At 39.1% G+C, this 19,757-nt stretch overlaps 4 protein-coding genes across 8 annotated transcripts in view; 2 read left to right on the top strand and 2 right to left on the bottom strand.

Moving 5' to 3' along the window:
• On the bottom strand, window positions 1–17,894 carry LOC6556576 (putative uncharacterized protein DDB_G0282129). Its single transcript, XM_032736700.2, has 3 exons — window positions 17,673–17,894; window positions 12,965–14,605; window positions 1–469 (listed from the first exon to the last, which is right to left on the bottom strand). Exons 2-3 carry the CDS (start codon window positions 14,588–14,590, stop codon window positions 461–463), a joined length of 1,635 nt encoding a protein of 544 aa, XP_032592591.1. The 5' UTR covers window positions 14,591–14,605; window positions 17,673–17,894; the 3' UTR covers window positions 1–460.
• Window positions 10,799–12,207, top strand: LOC6556525 (protein snakeskin). Its single transcript, XM_001984202.2, has 3 exons — window positions 10,799–10,972; window positions 11,340–11,536; window positions 11,612–12,207. The coding sequence occupies exons 1-3, from the start codon at window positions 10,922–10,924 to the stop codon at window positions 11,850–11,852; spliced, it is 489 nt and encodes a 162-aa protein (XP_001984238.1). The 5' UTR covers window positions 10,799–10,921; the 3' UTR covers window positions 11,853–12,207.
• LOC6557183 (ketohexokinase) lies at window positions 16,569–19,555 on the top strand. 4 transcript variants are annotated; one of them, XM_043215437.1, is made up of 2 exons: window positions 16,569–16,613; window positions 18,451–19,555. In XM_043215437.1, exons 1-2 carry the CDS (start codon window positions 16,581–16,583, stop codon window positions 19,378–19,380), a joined length of 963 nt encoding a protein of 320 aa, XP_043071372.1. In that variant the 5' UTR covers window positions 16,569–16,580; the 3' UTR covers window positions 19,381–19,555. The 4 variants fall into 4 exon arrangements, with proteins under 4 accessions (XP_043071372.1, XP_043071373.1, XP_043071374.1 ...); XM_043215438.1 differs by lacking the exon at window positions 16,569–16,613 and adding an exon at window positions 18,113–18,192; XM_043215439.1 differs by lacking the exon at window positions 16,569–16,613 and adding an exon at window positions 18,191–18,200.
• LOC6557293 (tuberin) overlaps window positions 19,555–19,757 on the bottom strand; it is a 9,807-nt gene continuing 9,604 nt past the window's right edge. For both annotated transcript variants that reach the window (XM_043215434.1, XM_043215433.1), the window contains exon 16: window positions 19,555–19,733. In XM_043215434.1, coding sequence (XP_043071369.1) covers window positions 19,653–19,733 — 81 coding nt within the window. In that variant the 3' untranslated portion in view covers window positions 19,555–19,652. The remainder of the gene's footprint in view (window positions 19,734–19,757) is intronic.

The raw sequence follows: 19,757 nt of genomic DNA on the forward strand, positions 1-19,757 counted from the left end.
TCGTTAATAAATCAATAACCCATTCGCATAGATGTCCACATAAAAAATGACAGCCAACACAAAAACATATTAAAATCATAAAAGAAACACGTATATTATTGGCTCTGAGCATTAATTTAAAATATATGACGGTAAACCATATTTGTCAACTGTACGGTAGGATGTGCATGTCTTCCTGTTGCACGCTCCAACGGACCTTCCAATTTAATATTATATATTGCTACTCACCTTAGATGGATTTTTGATTTAAAATGAAGCATTTCGATATTGGATTATTTAGTCCTTTTTGCGCGTTTTCTTCCTTGTGCAGGGTCGCTGCCGCTTACCGTACATTTATTTTCTGAAAAATTGTTTATTTCCCGGTTCGCTGATATCCTCAGGCGGCAATCACATTATGTCAAATGGCCGACAGGTGTAATAAATGTATATACATATGTATATAGGGAATAATGAAGGACATTTAAATTACCTAAAAAGAAAAAAAAAGAATGTTTAAAACGTTATTAAGATGGTATTTAGTAATAATTTATTGTTTTTTGTGATCTCATTTTATAATTTTAATATTTAAAAGCACAAATAATGCTAACTCAGCGTGGACATAAAAAGTTTCTTTAAATTCTATATATTTTATCATACGCTTATATTTATTGCTGTCATAAAAGTTACTTGCTTCAAACTTTGAGCAAATGCATTGTATTGACTTCAGAATTGATTATGCCCAATGCTTATTCAATAAGTTTTCAAAGCTTTTAGAAAATGGCAATTCAATTAATCACGCTCAATTGCCAGCCAGCCAGCCAGCCAGCCAGCCAGTCCGTCTGGCTAATGGCCACAAAAACTCACGGGACCGATGTAGACATGCCTCCCTCTGATGTCATTTCTTTTCTTTAACCATTCTGCACTTTTTGCCAAACATTTGATTTATATCGCTCACTATGCCTCGCAGCACACACAAGCCCAGTTGACTTGAGTGAATGAGGTGAGCTGGAGGCCAGAGCAGCAAGCAAGTCCTAAACGAGTCTCAGAGGAGCGAAATCTAATAAAAGCCGCAAAGGCAGTATACCAAAAATGCAATATTGCAGCAAAACGAATCAGAATCGTAGATAAGAGTGTATATATATCTATATAGAAAATACAGTGTATACAGTGAAAAGTATAGGGTATATACAAATATTTTATATTTTCTACAATCCTCTGTTAGTAATCGAACTCAATCTGTATATCTATATATACGTATACATAAAAGGTATTAAGTAGTAGTAGTATTAAGTATACGATATATTTAATGTAGTATTAAGTATACGTTATTTATTTAATGTACCATCCTCAACAACTAGTTTTGTCCATCTTAATTTCTGAACTCTGAATAGTAAACTATGAACTAAATCCCTACATATCTATATATATATATATGTATATATATATGTGAATCAAATGCATTATGCAGGCTACAGCACTTACGTCACAGATTGTTTGCCAGCTAAGCAATTATTGAATTTACACTTGCCTTGATATGTATGCTAGTCGGGGCCCGTTAAATAGATGAATGGTTTTGACCTCATTGCATTTCCGAACGGAACGACCGAACTGGCCTTCTTAAGACTTCTTTTAACCACCAGTACAAGGAGGTCTATCTACAAGTTTAAATGTGTCAAAAGCATTTGACTCCCTCGATGGACTGGAAAATTCTAAGGTTGCCTCGAAATCGATTTAAATGTTTGGCTTGCGTGTTTTGCGAGTAAGCCACTGTTACAACGGTTCGCATTACCTTGAGGCCTACCTGTGTATTCAGCCAGTTCTTTATGTTCTACGTACTAGCTACACCAACCACCAAGATCCTGTCGTTATGGTTGCCTGGCTGAAAAATACCCAATGTTTAAAGTCAAACGCAAAAGGACTTTTGTTGATTTCCCCACAACTTATGCATTTATATCCAATAATTATGATTTTTTTTATCATGATTTAACCACTGGTTTGAAATTCATTCCAAAAATGATCAGAGATCATAGAGAAATTCAATTGGAATACAACTAAAACCTCAACTCATCTTTTCTACAACGGACTCTCACAAATATTCTCCACTACTGAATACACTCATTCAAACTAACTTTTATGGCTCCAGGGTATGTGCATATATTTACATGGCTCACGGAATATTTTGCCTACTACATTTTGGTTTTCAATAAATCGTGCTACGGGGAATATGATTTCTTGCTAACTAGCGGAGAAGGGAGTGGGGAAGTGTTCTAGTTTTACAATGCAGTTTCATAAAGATAAATACAAATTGATGCTCCTGACAATTGAACAGGTTATATTGCACATATATTTATATATATAAAAGATAACTGGATGCTTTAAGTATTTCGAGGAGTGTTTGTTGAGTTAGTGCCTGCAATGGAGTAACTGAGAACTTCTTAATTTGTAAAGAAATAATGTATGCTTTCAATGTAGAAACTTTTTGCTGGTTGCACAGGATATATTTTAGTCTAGCATTGGGTGTACTAGACTATATTCATTTCTTCTTTCAAAATAATGGCCACAAGGCACGCAACATGACACAAAATTGGATGCACTGCAACCAAATAGGAAATCAATTGCAGTGAGGAAAAGTCAATCAGTAGCGTTAAACTTTTAATTATTATATGCAATATTAATAGTACAAATATCAATATCAATAACACTATATTTACTTAGATGACAAATAACTAATCTAACGAAGCCACACCACAATAAGGATTTAAACCTATCATCTTGTTGCGCAGCTATCACAAAGATTGGGTCATAGTGCAGCTATGCAGTACATATACATTATATATATATATTTGTATATATTCAGGAGTTTTGTTAAGTGGTAGGTTGACATGCAAACATGCAAATGACGAGCGATTTTGCAAATGGTATTTAAAGGAACTCAGCGAACTAATGGCAAGTGTATGTCGCGATGGACATGCAGATAAGTAGAAATAAGCGGAAATATCCAGTTGAAATGCAGTTGAAACCGTTCTGCCTCACATTTCAGATATATATCTACGTTGTTCTATTTTTTAAATTGAGCATACAACGAACAACTTCCAAGTACAGCCACTTCTAGGCTCTGTACATATAATCTGAGGCTATTAGACTAAACTGGCTTATATTAGATACATAATTGGCCAACAACAGGTGTACAGAATGGCACTATTTAATTTTTGTATAAACGAGCATAATAATCGTTTGGCATCACATTCAAAATGAGACAATTTTGGCTCTTTTGCGCGCTTCCTTTCTTGCATTTGTCTTACGTCATTTGTTGTAATTGACGGTGACTTTGCCACACCGCTGGCAAGGTTAGGTCCCCTGTATGTGTCATCATTATCGCCCTCGCCTCACGTGGCGGCAACACCACCCAACTAACAAACCATATCACACCGCCTCCCGCACCCCTCCCATACACATCCATTTGATTCGATGGCCCTTCCAAGCCTTGCCAATTCCAAAATCGATCGTTGTGCTTCCTTTTCGTGAAATGCCATATTTTCTTTTTTCGCATTCGCAGCTATTTTTTTGTTGTTGTTGTTGTTATGCCTTGTCTGAATCTGCGTTATTGTCGTAAAAAAAAAAAATAAAAAAATTTACGTAAGTCCGTTGGGGGCACAACAAACCCAAGCCGTGTTGCCAACAAATGTTGCACACGCAAATTTGCCGGGCTCGAATCGTCCGTTGTCCAAAGTTGCCTTTGTTTGCCAATTTTTATGAGCTCCGAACAAATTCTTCACACGCTTCTAGCATAAATACACATAAATACATATATACTCGGACACACACACACACACACACACACACACACACACAAAATTTACCTTTGGAAAACAACACCTGTAGACTAATTAATGACAAATTTCTCATGCTACGTGTGTGCGTAAATTGGTATATAATAAAATAAGAGTGTTACGCCTTCCCCATTTCCATTTGTTTGCAAATTGTGTTAACGTTGATTTAAGGTGATTCAATTAGTTTTTTGGCTTAATTTGTGGATTTGTGGATGAGCTGCTGCTTCGAGGGCAACGTCCCAAAACCTGAATCGTAAATGTGTAAAAGGTAAATGGATGTCAACAGCTCTTAGCGCATTCGATAACCATAACTCTCCAAATTGTTCAAATACATGGAAAACATTCCAAATTCTGTGCTCCAATCTAAGCAGTTGGCCTAAAGTACTATTTCAGAATTTAATTAGAGGCCAAACCATTTGCAAAAATGTATTACTTTTTTGGCAAAGAAAATATTCGCGCCGATACCAAATCGAAGCTGAAAAAAATCGATTTTAACTTTTGCGCAGATTTAATTTAAATGCCAAAACATGAATAAAAATATTCTGTTTTTGAAAATCGGTTTAGTTTGGAGGAAGCTGTTGCTGTTAAAGCTAAGCAGCCGACAAATTGCAATAGAATTTAACATGAACTTCAACCTGAAATCACGTTTACAGGGCAATATTAATAAAAATAACACAAAAAAAAAAGCGAATACGCATCATAAATCGAAACAAATAATTGAACAGGTCGTTGGGAATACTGAAGAGGAGCACAACATAACAGCAGGACACATATAATATGATTGAGAGCAGTTTGGAGGACACTCGAGGGATATTTGAGTATAATTTCAGTGTTTAGTTAACGTGTGATAAGATTTAATTAAAGCATCCATCGCATTTTATTATATCCTGTTTGACTATGCCCACATTCATAAATAACATTACAAATATTTATGCTTTGGTTTGTTGCCGCAAAAATTCCTCCAACCGCCCAAAAATGCGGCAATATTTCTCAAATTAAATTTGATTTATGACTTTTGTCCCAACCGCCACACAATATACCCAAGGACAAAGCGAAATATTTACCAGTCGCGAGTTGCCCCAAGCTGAACCAAACTGAACCGAACCGAACCGATCCGCTCGGCACGGAACGGAACTGGACATGTCTTCGTGATACTTGTTTGTATTTACTTTCGACTCTCATCAGGTGCCCATATGATTGTTACGTGCTGACGTCATCCGTAGCAGCTGCCCCAACTGCCCCGAAAACAGCCTCCCAAGATGTCTGATGTGCCCTGGCCATTGAGGCCATACGGTAGACATGACCGCAAAGTGAAAGACGACAGAGGCAGAGGCAGATAAAGAGAAAGAGAAAGAGACATGGGAGATAAAATTGCTTGCAGGCTCCGTGTACTTTTTCACTTAGCAAAATTGGTAGTATATTTGTGTTACCCACGTCAACTGTTGAAACTTTTTATAAACTTCTTCTGGGTTTCCTTTTAATTTGTATTCAGTAAAAAGAGAACTTCTTGTCTTGCATACGAATCAATTCTCGACTAGAAATTTATCGTTTATATTAATAAATTACAACTTAAAAGTGCTAAACACTCAAGGGACAAGATATAAGTTTCGTTATAAGTGGATTGATTTACGATCTTTCTCTTCTCGAATTGAAATCATTTAAAGCCAGATTTCAACAAGATTATAACAATGTATAAAGTTACTTAGTCCTAGAATAATAAGAAAAAAATGTTTTCTTAAATGACAAATCCTTAGAAGTATGCATAATTTTTTAGACCGATTATTGCAATGACAGATAGATGATATAGTGCTCCGATTCGATCGGCTTCGACATATTGACTGCATGTAGCAATAAGACGCATATATTCCCAGTTTCATCAAGATACACAGCGTCAGAGCTGGGGTCGGAGGTGTCTCCTTGAATGCGTTACAAATTTCACGACAAAATTACAACAGCCTCTACAGGCGTATAATTAGAGCATGAAATTTCATATTTCTTTCAGTTCTGACAGCGCTTTAATGTGTTGTGCTTAAAAATTATGTATTTTGAATTTGAATGACTACGGGCCGTGTTTGTGTTGTTGCAGAATGACCTTGCAAAACTCTGGCGGGCTGAAACTGAAAGGAGCGTGCCTGCTCATAAATGGTGTTTTTCTCCTTCCCCTTCCGCTTCCCCTTCCCCTTCTCTTTTTCGTTTTTTATTTATTTATTTTTTTTTTTTTTTGCATGTGTACGCCGTGTTATTGCATCTGTTTATACGGTGGTGCCACCTTGAATTTCAATTGAATTGAAATTTCAGCGTATAAAGCATCGAACATCACTGGAGACCGATTCCAGCTGCCACGCTCCACTGTTGCAGGCAGGCAACAAGCAGCAAGCAGCAAGCAGCAGGCAGCAGGCAGAGCAACGGACTGCTCCTAAATATAATAAGCATTTAAATGCTTTGACGAGTCACGGACAGAACTGTTAGGCTGCCCCACATATATACTTATATAGTACATGTTTATCGGGTGGCTAATGAATATTACAGTACCCTGTGTCCGCTGTGCCAAAAATACGAATATATAAGAGGCGAGCAGTATATATGTATGTATATACTTGTGCATATAAGTGTGTGCAGTGTGGATTGCGTGGGTTGCACCAATAAGTATGCTGCATAAAATGAAATTAGGTTATGCATATTTGAGAGGACTCAGCCGTTCCTCCGCGTCCACTCGTGTCTCTTACCCAATGTTGGGGATAATCATGCCTTAGCTGCAGCACAACACAGACTGCATACTGCCATTAAATATTCCATTTGCTTGAGTTTCACTTTTTCAAGCAAATATATACAGATATGCATGCAAATCCGTAAAGATGATTTCCGTTGTCAATCCAACCCAAAAACAACAAAATGCAATTAGTGACAAACAAAAAATGTTATCCACTAACGACTCACTTATTTTTTTTTGGAGCATATCGTAAGCGATATTTGTTGGCCATAATAGGTATTTGCCATGCCGGCATTAACGTGTTTACACTTCGTATACTTTATATAATGGCTAATGCGCTTAAGGAAGAGAAATGATATCAGTCTGGTCGTAATAGACTTAGGGGTTGGGGTTGGGGATTGGGTTGCGGGTGCGGGTGCGGGTGTGGGTGTGGGGCATGGTCAAATAAACTAGTGTACCTACATAATTATTCGTACATAGGCGTATGTATGTACATAAGCGGGATAATGCATGGGGATTTCAATCAGGACTTTTCCATTTCCAACTCCTTGGGGCTGCTGATTCATTCTGTCAATCGCCACACTTCAGAGTTGACTTTATTCGCCCACTTGCATGTGAATTGAATTCGTGTGTTTATATTAATTGCGTTGGGCTTTACGGCTGCATATATACATCTACATCATATATATATATATATATTTATATATATATATATATGCCACATTTGCATAGTAATCATAATTTGATGGGCATCTCGTGACATTGAAGTCTTGTATATAATAATTGCGTTATTCACTGCTTTGTGTGCCGAACTTGTAATTCATTACGTTTACAGAATCACACACACACACACACACTCACACATATGCACACATACATACATACATATATGTATGTATAAGCATTGCGCTGCACTTAGTTTTGTTGTTTTGCTTGTTTTTCTTTTCGTTTTTTTGTTGTTGTATTTTTTGTATTTTTTATGGTTTTTTGTTTTTTTTTTTTTAAGTCCCCGCGCAAAAACAATTACGAGCAGAACTACACAAAAACAAAACGTAATCGTTGCGATTGCAGAGACTTCGTCGACTGTTTACTTGCCAGGGTCGCGTAGTTCCTTTAGTTGTCCGCACAGCGCGACGTTCCGCAACCAACTAATGCGGCGGAGGACAGAGTTGGTCGTTTAAAGGACGAGGGCGACCAAAATGGCATTGGTCGTGCAAAAGCTGAGAAAGCATGCTTGATAAGGATAACGGCCCAAGGACACTCAAAGAGAATTTGGATGCGTGTTGAGTTTCAATTGTAAACGCATGCAACACTCTCTCTCTCTCTCTCTTAATTAATTTGCTTAACGTCACTTTGAGATACTGAGGGATGATGAGATTCAGTGCCGGAGACGCCAAAACATTTCACCTACTTTCTACCACATAGTGTCCATCAGTACCAAGCAGTTAGAATGCTCAGGAGCTGACTGTACGACTAAAATGTAAGCAAAACTCGAGTAATTTCTATACTATTGAAGAAGCTAATTGTATTTGAAAAAAATCGTGCTTAAGATCTTAAGAGTTTAAGCATTTTCAGCGTGACTTACTTTTGAAGCACGCCTCTTGTATGAAAACACAGAAGAGTATGTCTGTTGCTCTCATTCTCTTCATTTGGCTATGCACATTTGCAACCCAGAGAGCGAGCACGTGAGTTTCTCTTTCTTTCTTTCTCTTTCTTTTGGGCTCTCTTAAATGTGCTTGCTTGTGCTGGAGGTAGAGAGCTTTTTGAATGCTTTTTGCGATAAGCCATTGGTAAACAAACATTACGTTCATTCATGGAAACAGCAACAACAAATTTTGTTCATACCCACCAAGCGCAGAGTTTTAAGCATTCATACACACATATTTGCATAAACTCTTGTATATAATACAAACAAACATATAAACATGTACATGAAACGCGCCGCAAATTCAAAAAAATATAAAAAAAATTTAATCAAAATAAAAAACTTATGCTGAAAAGCTCAAGCGGCGCCATGTGCCAGCAGCAATGAGTCATTCTGCGTGAATGTTGTTGTTATCGCAAATCATGGTTTACATTTCGTAGTGTTGGGGAGAAGTCGAATTATTGATGTGCAGTCGCACCTCATAGATGCTAGACACCCACCCACCCACACACACACACACACACACACACATGCATACATATTTAACAAGTATGACAATCAAAATTCGCAATATATAAATATATAAAATTGATACAAGACCATTTATAGCATATAATATAACGTCATATACCATATTTTTATTTATACTCACAAATAAATAAGTACGTAAATATGTATGTATTAAGTAAACAGTTTTGTATATTTTTATCCTATATAAACATATAAATGTTTTTATGCTTGTTTATGCTCTTCTTACGACTTTATGCTTTAGTCATTCAAATACTGGCTGTTGTGACACGCCTTTAAAGCTCTAAATTCCGCCTACTGCGCCAGCGCTTATTGTTGTTGTTCTTCCGTTAATTGCGAGGGCGGATTAAATACTGATTCTTTACCCACCCCGCCCCCTTACTTAATTGCAAATGAATATCCTTAATTCGTCTAATTGATAATGTATATAATTAAAGATACATTTGTAATGACCGTAATTAAACTACAGAAATGAAGTAGAATCCTAAAGTAAACCATGCAAGGCTAAACAATGTTTTATTATTATATGAGGAGCAAGGTCCATATCTGTTTGATCTACCCTCGCGTATGCCGGCTTCGACGCGACACTGTCATTGCCGCTGGCAAACAACAATATGGACGACGACTTGCAGTGATTCATCGCACAATACTCAGCGGCGATACATGCATATGTATAATATATATATATATATATATGTATACATTATATATCTGTAGATATATGTGCATATGTTTGTATAAGATTCCAAAATAAAAGTCTCCGTTCGACTTGCATGCAGCATTCGTGGAATAAGCGTGACCGGAGTTGCCACAGATTGTACGCGAAAATCACTCGGCAACAAGATGTGGAAGGGAAAAGCAAGCCATTGATCTCTTGCAGATATACCAGTGACACTTGAGCACGAGTAAATTATGCATACATGCATATGTTTAGCATTATAATTTTATATAGATTTTTATTCGATCAATGAAAACATTGACCTACTGCGATTAGTTGTGCACTATTCCTTGATATATCGGTTCGAGTGGTGGATGATTCACTCATAAGAAAGTTGAAAGCTGCTGTATGAAAATCATTTTTGTTTTGAATGCCCGCTTAATCAGGCTGAACAAATATTAGCTTTATTTTTTTTAATCATCAGTCGAAACAAATGGCAAATCAGCAAGGGTATTAAAGCTTCGCCACTCTGAGATTATCAGTTCTTTTTCATTTTATTTATAGCAATGTTACCGAAACCAGTTTCTAAATCGCAGCTTGCCCTGTGTCCAAGGTTAATCGGTTTGAAGGTCTGCAGTTGCCAAATACTTATCAACATTGAGGAATGAGAAAAACATAGAAAAACTGTTATCAGTGGACAACAGCTTAAGAGTGTACACTGAAAACAATTTAAAATGTAAATGAGTGAGTAATTGATGAACAACATGTTTGCCACTAATTAATAAATAAATGGAAAAGTAACTAGAATTACAATTGGAATGTATTCATTAATAAATGAAAGCAATTGAGTTTGAATTCATTTGCTATATAGTATAGTAGTAAAATAGTCGTTTATTTGAATTACAATTTGAATTCATTCATGATTAATGAAACATAAGCGAATTGCGATTTTTGTTTGCATTGAATTTCCAGTTCTATTATTATTATTATTATAAGGCCTAAGCAAGTCCGAAATAAAGCAGGCGATTGTCATCATCACGCAAGCTCAAGAACTCAACGCCAGCGATGATGATGACGTAATGAGCAACGTTTCCGGCGCACGAAATGACGGTTTGCTATCGAGCTAGTTGTCGCTGTGTATTTTTGTTCTTGGCTATGATTAATGCCCCCACCGGGCAGGAGTTATGGTATGGAGTTTATATATATGACCAATAAGTTGTGGCTGATAATTGTCTGGGGTCTTGAAGCGCTAACGATAACATTGATAAAATTCCCTTGGCGATAAGATTGTTTCATGTGGCGCATGCGCAGCATGAAGCCCCAATTGTTAAGCGTAACCCATTTCGAAACGCACCTGTTATCGCGCCCAGTTGCGGGCTTATCTTATCTTTGTGTGCCTAGGTAGATTGCAAAAGCTACAGAATTCGTTTCAACTTGTTTCCAAGCTTATATCAGTAAAGCAGCATTCAGTTGACTAGCGACAACCTAACGAATACGAATACAAATCCGAATAACTTGTACTTTCAGTGTGTGACTAATTTAAACAAACGCCAGAAATAAAAGAAATTAGAATGGTATCTGTGGAAACAATTGGTTCGATTTTCATCAAAGGTCTTAAGCTGGTATGTCAAACATTTGTGCAAAAAGAACGTATCTTTTTTCCTGGAAAAAATATGAAGAAAAAGAAACAGTTTTCCTTCTTCAGAGATGATTGCTCAACGCAAAAAAAAATGTTGAGCAATACGAGTAACTGCTGTTGGCCTTATCAGTGTGGTTATCAGTGTGGTTATAATAGATTAGTAATATTACTCATGTGTGCGAAAAGCACAAAAAACCAAGTGCGGGTCGCGACTGAGTGCGCAATAGCTGTGCCCAAAGCTCTGCAGGGCGGGGCTCACCAATTCTGATCATTGCAAGGCAATATAATTGGAATGATTCATTAAGTAGCATTGAACACACTCGTGAACTGTAATACTTTCTATTTTACAGATCATCAATTTGGTGATCATCTGCCTATATCGGTGGGGAGATGGCGGCGAATTCCTTGGCATTGGCGGCACATGGAACCTCAACGAGGAGAAGAGCGCCGATGCAGAAATCGTTGCATCCGGTGTGATGGTCGGCTTCCTCATCTACACTGGCTGCCACACAATTGCCTATCTCTTTGGCACCACCAAGCACAAGGGGTAAGCCACTCACTAACGATACTTTCCAGGTGTGTCTAGTCTAATTGTGATCTGTTTTTAACGTGTTTATCACAGGGAACTGTGTGACACCATCATGAATGTGGTGGGCACTATCATGTGGATCGCTGTCGGCGGTGTGGCGCTGCATTACTGGAAGGGCTACATGTCCGATGAGGGATTCCTGTATGTCAATTCGGAGCGACAGGTGGGCATTGCCATGGGCTCGCTGTGCGTCATCGAGGGTGCACTCTATCTACTGGATACTGTATTGGCTTGCATACACTATTCCAAGGGCGACACCGACTACACAAAATAATCGAGGCAGCTTGTACAAATAATATTCGATTAGTTTCAAAAATGAAGAGCGCCGCTGTGGCAACTGCCGAATAACTGACAACTTTATATAAAACATACATACATAACTATGTACATTCAGTTAACTCTAAGTGCAAATTAGTTCTTAACCCACTTATCAAGCCACTTGTGTATGAATCGTTTATCATTTTATAATTACACACAAACCAACAAACACATACACACACACACACACACACTAATTATTCAAGGGCCGTACTCTATCCATCTATTATTTACACTAACAATCCCATTATTTTTTTGTAACTGTGCTCCAGCATTACACTTTGGCAAATACAAATTGTTAAGATCAAAAATTGCGTCATTATTTGATGGAGTTTTTCTCACAGTGTCAACTACCTACAACTGATAGAGAACTAGTCCCATTTGTATATAGTTTGTCATTGTGCATTGAGTCATTTAAAATGCTGAGCAGCACTTGTATATTTTAGTCGTTTGTAGACCCTTGAACTAGCCAAATTATTATTCATAGTGCGACACTCTTGCCTTAATAAAATGAAATGATTTCAGGTACGTCCATGTAGTCTCACTGCATATACCAAGATGTATATGCTAATATGGAATATATCAGTTTGTTTTATCTATACCTAAAGGTCTTACATAAACGTAGATAAAATTAAATGTTTTTATATCTAGAGTTGTGAACGATTTGATTGATTATATAGCCTTAAATCTGGGAGTATATTTCGCATACAAACAAACAAACAGAAAATGCAATGAACTCAGGGGTTAACGGTGCTGCTCACTGTTATCGATATATATCGGCACATCGACCATGCGATCACTCGGTTGAAACAGAAGCGATCAATCATTCCGAATAAAGAATGAATAGTGGAAAAAGGTGTTTGTAAAAAAAAATTACTTAAAACTTATCTGTTACATAAGCTAACAATGAAATATCCTATTTGTAGATGTTTTTAAATGCAGAAATGTAACATGTACTTGATGTCGGCTAAACTTGAGGTATATAAATACACCATCGCTATAAAGCTCCTGTCTATCTCTCTCTCGATCCTTAAATAACTAAGCGTGTTTGAATCGAGAATAACTCACCTGTTTTATGGGCTGCCCGCGCCCATCCACGATGTCGCGTTGCTGCTTGAAACTGTTCGCTCTGACAACACGCAGCGCACAGAGGGAACAGCGCCGACTCGCGGAGCCATCCTCGAGGTTGAGGGCATCGTAGAGCATCGGCAGATCCTGAATGTACGAGTTGCGGGATCGCTGATTGAGCAGCTCGAGCGTGCGCGAATCCAGACTCTCGCGATACACATTGTGCACCCGGTCCAAATTGTGCTCATAGTCCGTGTCCAGATTGAAGGAGCTCTGGCTCTGGCTACTCTTGCGATTGATCACAGAGTTGCTGTTACGCTTGCGACGCATCACCACCGTTCTTGGAGAGCTCTCCAGCGAGGAGCTAGCGAACGAAGGTGTACGCGGCAGAGGCGACGCTGCATAGGATTGCTGCTGTGGGGTGGTTGTGGCAGTTGCTGGTAATGGCAATTGGGGAATGGCTGGCATCGGTTGCTCGGCGAGACTCATTAATGATTGCTGTCGCTCCAGTTGCTTCTCATAGCCATTGAACTTGTCATAGTCAATGAAGGACATGTTCGCATAGCTGACCATATTGTCGATGGCCTGAAGCGATTGCAACGATGCGCTCCACTTCGGGTTCATTTTGTCCTTCTTCTTGTCACCGCTGCCGCCGCTGTGGCTGTTTGTGGTGTTGGTGTTGCTACCGCTGCCAGCACTGCTACCACCAACCGCCGCACCAATGCCCAAACCCGCCCAACTGCTTTTGAAGGAGGCGATTAGTGTGTTCGAGCGACGCTTCTGAAAGTTCTGCTGCGGATTGGGCGCCAGCGATATTGTCGACGCCTTGCGCTGCGTGCTTGTCTCCGGCGACTCGTCGAGAGGCGTCGAGGTTAGCGCCTGGGTGGACTGTCGGCGCGTTGGTGTTTTCACTGAGCTGGCCGTATCGGCGCGTCTTCGCAAAATGGGTGAATACGCATCGAGAGCTGTGCCAGTGTCCGCGATTGAATTCTTGCGCGGTGATGCCGGCGACATGGGATCCCCAGATTTCTCCGCCTCCTCCGATAACTGTTCCAGCTGCGGCTCAATGAAACTGCGACGATTCGGTCGTCGCAACAATATCATCGAACGACTCCGTGTAAAGGTGAATGGCGTCTTGCCAGTCTCATCCTTGGACTCATCGGTGCGTGTCAAATTCTCCTTGCTGCCAGTCAAATGATTGAAGAGCTTGGACAGCTTGCCACGGAAACTCCTTGTACGCTCCATAATGGGCAAGTTCTCGTTGCTGGGCGCCGATGTCATCTGGGAACGACGCTCCGCCTCGTATTGCTCCTTGAATTTTTGTGTAATATTTGTCGTTGCTGGCGCTGCGATTCCTCCCGCTCCAATCGTTGACTGTGAATTATTGTTTTGCACCATTGTGTTATTGTTATTGTTGTTGTTAATGTGATTGTTGGCATTTGTATCGTTTGATTTAGCTTTTGCATTCGTGGCTGGTTTACTGATCCCATTTTGTTGCTGTTGTTGTTGCTGCTGCTGTTGTTGTTGCTGTTGTTGTTGCTGTTGCTTTTGTTGCTGCTTTTTATTTGTCTTTTGCAATTTCTTTTGTCCCTTTGCGGCACTTTTGGCCTCTTTACTGGAGTTCATTTTGTTGCCAATTAACTGGAAAATAAAGAGCGAGATAGATGATAATAACATATATAACACATTGCTGGAAAGTAAGTGTATTATTAGCCCAGTGTAACTCTCTTGGCAGCGATATCTCTTATCTAGAGTAAGCTCTATATAATTCGTCATTCCAATGTTGGAAAAAAGCGCCTGAAACGAATGTGGATAATGATATCTCATTTGGTGGTTGACTTGTCTAATCTATTTCTGGGCCAACAGCACATAAAAACACTGAAATTTAAAAATTGTATTGCTCGGTTAGCTAAACGCTGAAAATACCCCGTACGACAAGAAGAAAGATGACTCTTGAAGTTGAGCTGAATATTAAAATGGTCATTTTAATTCTTATGAATCGTTTTCTGTCTCTTCAAATCCTTTTACTTACTATCTCCAAAGAGAAGTTAGCGACGAATCAACTACTGTGCACAGCAGATAAGAACTCGATGAAGCGGAACTCTTCGCATCAACTCTCCATTGCCGTTTTAAATGCAAGCCATGCCAAGCAAGTTATGGAGATAAATTTTAGATCTTGACAGCACTTGCTGCTGCTGCTTCTGCTTCTGCTTCTGCTGCGTGCAGCTCGTGAATTTAGTGCGACATTTTTGATTTGTGAGCTTGGCCTGTAGGGAATAGTAGAACACTAGTGTAAGCAGTAATTGATAGCACCCGGATGTATCATTAAACACGAGGGCTGCCAATCGGCTAGTTTTTGCAAAACTGGCGATATCACTTTGGGCAGCAGTGGGTCGGTTGGACGGCTTTGACAAAACGGCGCAAAAAAAGTAGGGGGATTGAGTGTTGTGTGTTCATTGTGACAGCAACAACACGAACACAAAGAGCCAATTTGTTATCACAAACAATTGTGTTCACCCAGTAAAGCTCAAAAACAACAGTTAACAGTGTGATAAGATTTGAAAAAGCCATAGACAAATGCACTTGTCTGCGTACTTGGCAATATGCCATTTTATTTACCAGGTTGAGGTCCACAATTTGACAAAAAAAAAAAACAACAAAAAATGGAACTAGTAGCACTTAAACAAAGACCGCCAAACTAGATATAAGTTAGCATGTTTAATAAGTACATACAGACATAAACAGATAAATACATATGAATATATATATATACATGTTAATTACGCTCAAGCAACAAATCAAGAATTATTGGCAGTAAAAACTTTGTTTAGAGTACTTTTAATTGCACACAACAGTTTTATATGTGGTATTTCTATTTGGTTGCGGTTAAATATTTCAAATATTAAGTCATCATAAGTTTAATCTTTTTTTTTTGTTTTTCTTTTGTCGTTTTTGAGCAACACTTTGCCAAAACGTAAAAATAGCCCTTGCACCTCATTAGTGGAGTGTAGGTTTCCCAAACTGAATTTACACACGTAGGTAACGGAATACTAATTACAAACGTACTCCAGCAAACAAAGAATCGAGTATCGATTTCGGTTACTTTAATTATTCGTTACGCTACGTTCTCCAATAGAAATTCATACGCTGGCGCTAAGCGTTTGTTGACTGACACTACAAAGGTAGGAGAGTCATGGGAGGAGAAGTATTTGGCAGTACTTGATTACTCGTCGGTACTTTACGAATACATTTATCGTACAGCTGTTAATTGAATTAACATAGTTGCAAGAGTATTTGATGGTCGGCAAACAGAGCAGGCCGCATCTGTCTTATTTTCTCTTTTGCATCGTAGCTGAGCTGATGATACTGATGCATAGATCCGTATAAGTATTATTTTACAACTTGCTGTGCACTTCTCATGCACATTGTTGTACAAACATTGGGAAACCAGTTTTGCGGTTTTAATTGACGACTCATTGTTGTTGTTGCAGCAGCAACAGCAACAGCAGCAGCAGCAGCAACAGCAGCAGCAGCAGCATCGAGATATTGACACTGGCCGACTGACTGACGATCGATTCATAGTCGTATTCGTATTCGTATTCGTTTCAACTATTAAATGATGACACTTACCTGGAAGAGATGTGCAAAGGTATATAAGCTATTTAATCATGTTGATTTCCATACAAATATTTTCTAAACAAATATGTGCTGCAGAAAGCCTCAAAATTGTATTACTGTTAGTCCAATACAAACAAATTGCTTTTCTTTTAAATTTGGTGTGTTTGCTCTGCGATTTATCGATCTGCATTTAGTGATTCCAACCATTTATGTGCATTTCAAATGCAACTCTGTTCTTATTCCCAACATGTTTGAATTTGATTTTCCACATGTTTATTGCAACTAATTTGTAGCCTTATCAATGTTTATGTTCATTATTGTTGTGATTTGGCTGCTTAACCAATTCGTGTATTTACGTTTTGAATTAACATTCGCATATTAGTGCGCCACAAAAGCCACCGTTTTTGGGACTGATCAATGAGGAGCAAATGACTTTGTCCTCGCTCTTTTAACTTGGTATCTCTTTGTCAACTGGCACGACGCACATGTAAACAAAGTCGCAAATTAAATTTGAAAAATATATGCATACATAATAATGCTACGCACGTGTCTGTGTATACACACATATGGCTAAATTATGTACATAAGCATTTAATATTTTGCTAGTTTTTGAGCGGTTTGCTTGCCTGCCGCCTGCCTAGAATATTGCGTGGCCACTTGCGCAACTTGACAACCAGCTGACAACCGCTCAAAAGCGCGCACTCTCTCTCTCTCTCTCTCTACAATACAGCAACTTTTTCTCTTCCTCTCTGTACTTCACTCTCTCTCTCTCTCTCTCTCTGTAAACGTAAGCACGCTTCTCATTTTCAACTCGTTTTCGTTCAAGCTGCGTATGTATGTATATACTTATGTTTGTGTGTGTGTGTACATGCTTAAATACACAAATACTTTTCGGCACTCTGATATTAAGTTTAAATTTATTTTATTTATTAAATTATGTAGCAATATACATTAATGGCTTATATACACACACATATAGATATGCATGTATTTATTTTTTATATGTATAACCACCAGCTGGGTTCACATTTGTCACTTGTTTGCCGGTTCCCCCTTCCACTTTCACTTCCCCACTGAACTTGTCACTTACCAACCGGCTTATTGTCACAATCACAATTGTAATTTGGATTCATTTATCATATGGCACCTTTTTCACTTCACACACTTCGCTAGTAGCGAAATTAAAGGAAACGCTTCGCTTTGCTTTGCTTTGCCTGATACGAATATTCTCTGTTAACAGCGGAGCAACAACGCACAACAAATAAACACCGCGCGCGCGGGTGACTAGCGGTTAACTGATCGACAAGCGCCTCTACAGCTGGAAGCATGGCGCGCAACTGACAAGGTGACGCACTGCGCATGCCCATCCATCCAGCTCTTAGAGAGAAACGTGCAGTGATAGTGACGTGCCGTCCTCTCTCTCTCTCCTGGGTTACAATTGAGCGCGCAACTTGAAACGTGTGCTTGTGTAAATGTGCACGCAATCAGCTTTAATGTGAGTGAACAGGGTATGCCCAAGAAAGCCACTTTATGTTTGAGCTTTGTGGTTTTGATTTACGCGCGGCTTAGTATTTTATCGATAACAATAAGATCTCGATTTATATATGCATGTATGAATGTATTTACAAATTTATTGTATTTTTGTAATTTTAATATGCATTCTAATTCGAATTTTGTAAATACAAGTACATATTATATGTATTTAAGTACTCGCATATGTTCACAATTCATTTGGCGATAAGCAACAGTAATTAATCAACCCATATACGCATGTATAAATCAATATGTATGTGTGCAATCTCGATTAGATTGTATTAACAAAGCTAAAGTCTCTTTTGTTAAATGTCCGTTTATGTGCTTATTTTTAGTTAAGAATGAATCCCGTGCTCTGCGTCGGCTGCACCGTTATTGACTTTGTGACAATCAACGACAACTTTCCCGAGGAGGACACGGACAGGCGATGCCTCGACGGATTTTGGCAGCGTGGTGGAAATGCCTCTAATGTCAGCACCGTGCTGCGCCTACTCGGGTCCGATGTCGACTTCTTTGGCATGCTTAGCCACGCGGGCGCATTCCGTGTGCTGCTCGACGATCTGCATCGGAGGGGCATTGATGTGCAGCACTGTCCCCACACAGAGATGGATCCGCCATTCTCTTCGGTGATTATTGTCAAGGCAACGGGATCACGCACCATTGTGCACTGCAATAAAAACTATCCATATGTGACGTGGCAGGATTTCAGCAAGATCGATCTCAAGCGCTATGGCTGGATACACTTTGAGGCACGCAAAGCGTCCGAAACGATAAAAATGATGAGAGCCGTGCAGGAGCACAATAGGATGAATGAGGAGCGCATCATCATCTCACTAGATTTTGAGTCACTGTTTGAGGCAAATTTGCCGCTCTGCGGTCTGTGCGACTATGTCGTCTTCTCCAAGGAACTCGCCAACCAGCAGGGCTGGCAAACGGCACAGGAAACATGCACGGAACTTGCTCACAGAGTAAAACCCAACTGCCCAAGCATAATTTGCCCGTGGGGCAACACAGGAGCTGTGTGTTTGGATGCCACCACGCAGAATCTTCACAATGGACCCGCCTATGAGCCAAAGCAGATCGTGGATACACTGGGTGCTGGCGATAGCTTCATGGCCGGATTCATATACGCAACGTATGCGTTACGGCAAAGCCTGCCAGATGCTGTGGATCTCGCTAACCGGGTGGCTGGACACAAGATATCCCAATTCGGATACGATCACATTGCGCAACTTCAAAAGGACAACAAGCCAGGAAATATTTGAAATATTTAAACAAAATTGTAGCTATGTATGTATATATTTGTATATAATAATTAAATATGTGCATGATATATTATGAAATAGGAAACAAAACGCTTGAGGGCGTGAAACGATTCACTCAAGCTCCCAATGACAATTACAGCATTCCAAGAATAATAAATAATTGCCCTGAGACTAAGTTGTTTTATGCTTCTTCACTTTTGTTGTACAAGATCTTCACGAAGTGATATCATATATATATATATATATATAAATGATAACTATTGCAATGGTGTCTAAGTAAATGTGGTGAAATCTGGCCAGCCATCAACATCCGCGCTTCCTTTTTTGCCACTGGATGCTTTGCCGCTTTGCAACTAGAAATACATAAAATCACAAAT

This window comes from Drosophila grimshawi, unplaced genomic scaffold (assembly GCF_018153295.1).
Source record: "Drosophila grimshawi isolate 15287-2541.00 unplaced genomic scaffold, ASM1815329v1 contig_44, whole genome shotgun sequence".
NCBI classification, from domain to species: Eukaryota; Metazoa; Arthropoda; class Insecta; order Diptera; family Drosophilidae; genus Drosophila; species Drosophila grimshawi.